This window comes from Petromyzon marinus, chromosome 3 (assembly GCF_048934315.1).
Source record: "Petromyzon marinus isolate PM22_M1 ecotype Great Lakes invasive population chromosome 3, UKy_Petmar_22M1.pri1.0, whole genome shotgun sequence".
Classification (NCBI taxonomy): Eukaryota; Metazoa; Chordata; class Hyperoartia; order Petromyzontiformes; family Petromyzontidae; genus Petromyzon; species Petromyzon marinus.
Window position 1 is genome coordinate 22,782,254 of NC_133669.1, and position 6,732 is coordinate 22,788,985.

At 45.5% G+C, this 6,732-nt stretch overlaps 1 protein-coding gene across 1 annotated transcript; it reads left to right on the plus strand.

Annotated features, from left to right (window-relative positions):
* The first annotated feature begins 2,031 nt into the window (after positions 1 to 2,031).
* Positions 2,032 to 6,466, plus strand: EIF3F (eukaryotic translation initiation factor 3 subunit F). The gene is made up of 8 exons (XM_032979513.2): positions 2,032 to 2,189; positions 3,586 to 3,656; positions 4,469 to 4,548; positions 4,652 to 4,789; positions 4,876 to 4,967; positions 5,180 to 5,316; positions 5,456 to 5,569; positions 6,117 to 6,466. Exons 1-8 carry the CDS (start codon positions 2,078 to 2,080, stop codon positions 6,195 to 6,197), a joined length of 825 nt encoding a protein of 274 aa, XP_032835404.1. The 5' UTR covers positions 2,032 to 2,077; the 3' UTR covers positions 6,198 to 6,466.
* Positions 6,467 to 6,732: the final 266 nt, after the last annotated feature.

Here is a 6,732-nt window from a genome sequence, read left to right on the forward strand (position 1 = left end):
CAGCATCTAAATTCTGACTTAAAACTTTCGTGACTGCAGGAATTCATATTCTATGGTTCTTTCGGTAAAGTCACGTAGGTAGAAAAAATAACAAGCGGACGTCATCACGAACTCCCGATCATATCAGTTCCTGATGACGACCGCTTGTGTTGCGATCGAAACGTCGTGATATTTTTCATCACTTGTTTTTCTATCTACGTGACTTTACCGAAAAAAAACATAGAATATTCACAGCAAATATACGGCTAAACTTTTTATCTGCAAATGTGTCCAATCTTGAGGGCCGTTCGTAATAGTGGTGCAGGCCCGTTGCAAATCCCACATCTGACACCGTGACGTCGAGGCGCGGGGCTCCCCAAAGCGCGGGGCTCCCCAAAGCGCGGGGCTCCCCAAAGCGCGGGGCTCCCCAAAGCGCGGGGCTCCCCAAAGCGCGGGGCTCCCCAAAGCGCGGGGCTCCCCAAAGCGCGGGGCTCCCCAAAGCGCGGGGCTCCCCAAAGCGCGGGGCTCCCCAAAGCGCGGGGCTCCCCAAAGCGCGGGGCTCCCCAAAGCGCGGGGCTCCCCAAAGCGCGGGGCCTTGGGCGGTCGCCCCGATTCGCCGTAACCTAGGGACGGCTCTGCCAATCGTTAGCTTCTTTAAATAAACTCTGTTGAAGAAAATCGATCAGAAGAGTTTAAATATTGAAAAGCTGTGATTATTGTCATGTGAAGAGGCGAACTAAGGTCTGTTTATTTAATTACAGTGCAGTACAATATTCAGATTAGGGTTCATGGAATTCGCCAGATCTCAGAAGATAAGAGGATTTGAGTCTGGTTAGGATTTGGAGGGGTGACCATTCATAACAGATGTTATCGACTGCGAGCCATGTTATGGACAGCATATATTATTTTTTAAAAAATCTATAAGAATAAACATAATTACAGTATAACAATGGACATATCGGCTCACCTCGACGTTTCTATACATATAAAATATGCACCCTAGCTGGACTAATTGGGTGCTAGAGGGAACCATTTACAACCTTGCATATACACTGTGATTCTAGTAGCACGAGTTCAGTCACTACTGCCACTGCGTCGTCGTGAATTGACAGCAGTGACTGAGATGCCTGCTAATGCGTGCCCCAGCTCGAGATCTGTGACTGTGCGAACAATTTGAACGTCCTATTTGGGCCCTCTGTAAAATGATCTCCACCATAGGAAAATTAATTGGCAGACAAAACGCCTCCTTTACATATCTGTTCCTCCACATCCACTTTTTTTACATGTCCCGTCAGCCACACGGCCTTCTGGGAGTGACTCTGCCGATGAGACACTGAAAGTCGAAACCGGTCGGTCAAGAGCGTTGCTTGTGTTGAATGCTGATGGCATTACACAGAAGCAGGGCATATGTGTGAGAAGGGATGTGTATTAAAAAAAATATACGTGGGGGGAGGGGGGCAGATATACGAAGGAGTATTATCCGCTTAGGGGCCGTCCATAAATGACGTCACGCGATTTTGGACGGTTTTTGACCCCACAAAAAGTCAGACCCCCCTCAAATATGACGTCACAAAGCTCTGCCCCCCCCCAAAAAAAAAACATGTTTCAAATCGCTTTAAACTATTGTCATTGTAGTGCGTATTTAATGTGGCGCTGCACTCTGATGTTGTAGGAGAAAACATTTATTAAAAAGTCTATTTAGTTAAGTAGAACGTGTTGTCTATATTTATTTAAAGTTGCGCATTTTGATGTGACGTCACATTTCTCAAACCCTCCCCTCGTCACACATCGTCACGAATGTCTGACCCCCCCCCCCCCCATGTGCGTGACGTCATTTATGGACTGCCCCTTATGTATTTTGTTACAGCGCCCATATTGATGCCCATTTCATGAAGTTCCAGCCACAGTGGCGAGTGGAGCGCTGAGCATTGCTAGAACTCCGATCACGTTCCCCCCCCCTACCCCGCCCCGACTTCCGGTCTCGCGAGACCAAAGAGGGCGGGGCACGCTGCTCAAGTCTCGTTTGGCTCGCGGTGCCCCGAAGTTCTCGCGCGATGTCCGCTCTCGCGAGAGCTCCCTCTTCCTTTGAGCGGCGAGCATGGCGGTGTTCGGTCCCGTGGTGCGGATCCACCCTGTGGTGCTCTTCAGCGTCGTGGACAGCTACGAGCGGCGAAACGAGGACGCCAAGCGGGTCATCGGCACGCTGCTCGGTGAGGGGAAGCGGCCCGCCGAGGTTGTCGCCACAACGGGGTGGGGGGGGGAGTGTTTGGTGCGGTAGCGCCGTATTGTGTTTGGTGGAACCTCGCTATAGGCCCAAGGCTTTTGAGGCCTAGTTTTGGCCCCGGCCCGGTGGACGCTCGCCGAAACTGACCTCTGGTCGATTAATTACGCGACGGTTAACAGCGTCGAGGTGTTCAATGTGAACGTCGTCGTGTGTACAGTAATGGTGTTGAGTGGCTGAAGTAATGGGCGGTGAGAGAAGGGCGTTCTCCGTTTGCGCCCCTCTCGTCAATGCGCGGCGATCGAGTAAACGTGCCGAGAAAAACGGAAGAGGTAACAGCAAACTCGCCTCGCGCGATTGTAATTGTTCCTATTAAAGCACGTTGCGTCTCTCGTGCCGTTTGTACCGTCCTGCACGGTCTCGTGTTGTACCCGTGCTGCACCGTGCTGCAGACGGTAGTTTGTTTGGCCGTGACGATTTTCTGAACCGGTTCCATGGGCCTTCCCTTGGTCGACTCGGCATTAAATGAGTAGTTCGGTGCGTAAACATCGCCACTGGGGAGACAAAGGCGGCCCGGCGTAGTGCTGGCCACCCACCCCCTCGTGTCATTCAATGGTGCTCGCTAACTGCACTTGCCCCAACAGTGATGAATGCTATACGGGTTTTTTTCAATACAATCGATGTGCGATTGCCGAATCTACGTCTCAGCCACATTCAATATTTCGTCGGTCACATTTCTATCGCCTTTGTACTGTATCGTGTCTATCGGAGTGCGTTCTAGCACTCTTGACTTACTATTCTTACTGTATAGTTTGTCAAGTTCTGATTGTGCAATATCTAGCATTACTGCCTTTCAAAATCGATTTATCGTGTTAAACGTCTGTTTCACGCGTTTGAACTGTGCGTTGTATTGTGCAGTAAGTATTCGTTTAACCCGGTAGATGCGGTCCTGAAAATGTAAGTGAACGTGAAACCATAGCGGGCGCGTTCTGCGAAAAGTGTTCCCTTTCGAAGAACCGCGTTAAAGCGAAAACTCATTGCGGCAACATGCGTTAAGCGAGGGATTGCCTGTGCTTCAGAATCGTAAAGCACTTTTAAAATAAATCTAAAAACCTACTTGATTAAACTTGCTTTTAATTAGGATTCTCTTAATGTGTTCTCTTATGCCTTTGCTAGAAATTTGTTACAACGTGAATTTATTTTGCCTACAATTTCAATTGTATTCTGCATGCCTGTAAAGCACTTATGTATTGCATTTTTTTTGCAGGAATAGTGCAATAGTGGCTCCCTCGGGAGTTACAAACGATAGCGCAGGCATCAAATTTGTAATGTTACAACACCTGAAATGTATGGCGGTCATGGTTGCTTCCTTTGTTGCTGTGTAGGGACGGTGGATAAACAGAATGTGGAAGTGACCAACTGCTTTTCTGTGCCGCACAATGAATCTGAGGATGAGGTGAGTAGAAAGTGCTGGATGAAATGTCCACAAGGCGTAACAAAATGCACAATCCCGTCTGCGCGAACATTCAATTGAACTGTTTTAACCTTTACACAAACATACTATAGTAAATGTATCATTACAGTGAAAGTATTTTTCTTTAGCGAAATTCGATTGTTCGCGATTTTTTTTTGTATAGCAGTTCCAGTTTCGTGCCTTTTTTTTTCTCCCCTCATTCAACTATTGGCGATTTGGCAACTTGCACATTGGTGGACTGTGGGCCCCCGTGTGCGCACCCAGGCCATTGTGTAACATACTCGACGCATCACCGCACGCATCTAGCCGTTCACTCGTTGAGGGCGTGCCATGCGGACGCCTAGATGTTGTATCATTAACTTTCAAGTGACCAGGACGTGTTGGGGTAAATAAAAATTCCACATTTACAGTAATTTGTGTTTCATTATTTTGTTATTATTTGTATTATAGCTATTATTGTACGATTTAATTATGTGGATGCTATTTGTGTACAGCACAGGATTAATGTTTTCTCCCATATCTTCAGTCAAACATGAGAACCTTAACCCCCTCCCCCCCCCCCCATTTTCCCATTTAAACATAGTATCTACATTAGCGAATTCTACTTTCGCGCAGATTTTCAAGAACGAAACCCTTGGGAATGTCGAGTCCTTACTTTGTAGTAACATTGATATATTATGTAGGCTTCATTGCATATGTGGGCTTTGTCAGGGTGTGCATTATGCAATCTTGCATTATGCATTATATCTTTGTCTACTCTGTAGTAAACATTGTTTTTTTATTTTTCATCACAGGTTGCTGTGGACATGGAATTTGCAAAGAATATGTACGAGTTGCACAAGAAAGTTACACCAAATGAACAGATTGTCGGCTGGTGGGTGTCTGCATTTTCTATTATGGCATGCTCAGTTAATGTGTCGTCTTATTAATTTTACAGTCGTGCAAATGCTTTGATTTACATTAAATCTGTTACACAGGTATGCCACGGGCTACGACATCACGGAACATTCCGTACTCATTCACGAGTACTACAGTCGGGAGACCCAGAACCCCATTCATCTTACAATTGACACAACCCTACGTGGAGGGAATATGTCCATCAAGGCCTACGTCAGGTAATCTACATGCTTGCACATTAAGGCCTATCATACTTGCTTACTTCATCAAGATGCTTATATTGGGATCTTTGTTTTGTCTGCAGTGCTTCCATGGGTGCCCCTGGCAAAACGATGGGTGTCATGTTTACGCCTCTCTCCGTGAAGTACGAGTACTACGATCCGGAAAGGATTGGAGGTGACCTAAAACGGATGATCTGCCTGTTTCCAAACGCATCATTTTTACACGCTTTAATGTACACGCCAATCAAAAGCTAACCTATCCACGGAAGATGGATGTTGGGAGTGGCGCGAAAGTGCAAGTGCAATTTGTCCCGCTGAATCTGCTTTGGGCGTAAGTTGTTGCCGCCCGTCCTTAAAGATCTTTCCGTTCCCTGCTCGCGTTTGCAGTGGAAATAATCCAGAGGACGCGCAGTAACAACAAGCGCACCGTGAGTATGACGTCGGAGCTGACGCAGGTGGGCGCCGCCGCAGCTCAAATCCAGGACATGCTGACCCTTGTTCTGCAGTACGTGGAGGATGTTCTAGTAAGCTCTGCGCTCCATGAGAAACCACAAAAAAACATTCACTATCATGGAAACCCGCAAGTGTTTCAATTGAACAAATGTTTTACATGTAATGATTAAAACACCACGTTCAAGTTTGTGCGGTTTTTGTTTCCTGTAGTCTGGGAAGGTTGTTCCCGACAACACCGTGGGACGTTTTTTGATGGACCTGGTTAACAAGGTGCCCAAGCTTGCACCGGAGGACTTTGAAGCTATGATCAACAGCAACATTAATGTAAGGATATTTGTCTCGTGCGATTAACATTTCAGTGACATAACAAATGGATCTAAACGAAGTTGCCAGTGATTTCAATGAAAATTTCCTGGATTTCTCGAGGAAAAATGATTCATTTTGATATATTAAGCAATCACATGCTGTATTGGAAGATCCACTAGATGGCAGTCCTGCCTTAGAATGTCAAACATTTGGCAGTGAATTTGTCTGGCCGAAAGCAGTTATTTTCCCTTTCCATCCCTGCTAAAACTAGAAAAAAAACTGCTGATGAAATGCTTATCCAGGAGGAGTTTAACACGTGGTTAAAGTAACTTTCCATGCTTGAAGTGCTTGTTTTATTGACTTAACGACTATCTTTGATTTATCCATTTGTGTGCGGAGTTGTCAATGTGCTTGATAGTAGTGATTGCTGGACATAATGTTAATTCGTATATCTGCCGTCCCCACAAGACTGATGATGGAACGAGGCTTTTGGTTTTTGTATCAGTATCGTTGATGAGATGTTGAAGTGCCCTCTCCTCACAAACTGTTCTTCCTTGGTTTTCAGGACCTGCTTATGGTGACATACCTTTCAAACCTGACTAAGGCACAGCTGGCTCTCAATGAGAAACTGGTGGCATTAGCCTAGGTGCACGAGTTGTCTACTGGCACCCCCTGATGCATACTCTGGTGGAGCTCACATTTATGCAGAGGATTCCGAAAACCATATCTGCTACACATGCACCTTTACTGTTTGACAAACATCTCGAGTTGCAGTGAAGTTTGTAAGATTGTTTTGTGTGGAATTTTACCTGTCAAATTGCATCACATTTATGTGGATGTATTATCTATTTTGTAAACATCTGTAACATGGTTGTACCCAGGTAATATTGCCTGAATAAATTACAAGAAAAAAGGTACCTGTGTGGTTACTAATTTGATTGCAACTGGAAAACTCATCTTTACATCAAGTCTATCACATTGACATTTCATTTCAATTATGATTTCTTATTTAAAACTTGTCCAAGGTTCGGTTTTATTGTACAAACATACAACAGTTTTCCTGCTGTAAGAAGTTACTCCTGCTTTAAATCTACTTGCAAGTTCCATCCCTGGGGAACTTGCTCACAGCATTTTAGGAATGTACTTTTTTCATACCTGAACTCTGTTTGGACCAAGTCAAA

Excerpts from the sequence above, each read along its gene's own strand:
- EIF3F (XM_032979513.2), top strand. The coding sequence starts at position 2,078 with ATGGCGGTGTTCGGTCCCGTGGTGCGGATCCACCCTGTGGTGCTCTTC. Across the intron at positions 4,549-4,651 it reads AATGAACAGATTGTCGGCTG|GTATGCCACGGGCTACGACA; the intron begins GTGGGTGTCTGC and ends TCTGTTACACAG. Across the intron at positions 5,570-6,116 it reads TGATCAACAGCAACATTAAT|GACCTGCTTATGGTGACATA; the intron begins GTAAGGATATTT and ends CTTGGTTTTCAG.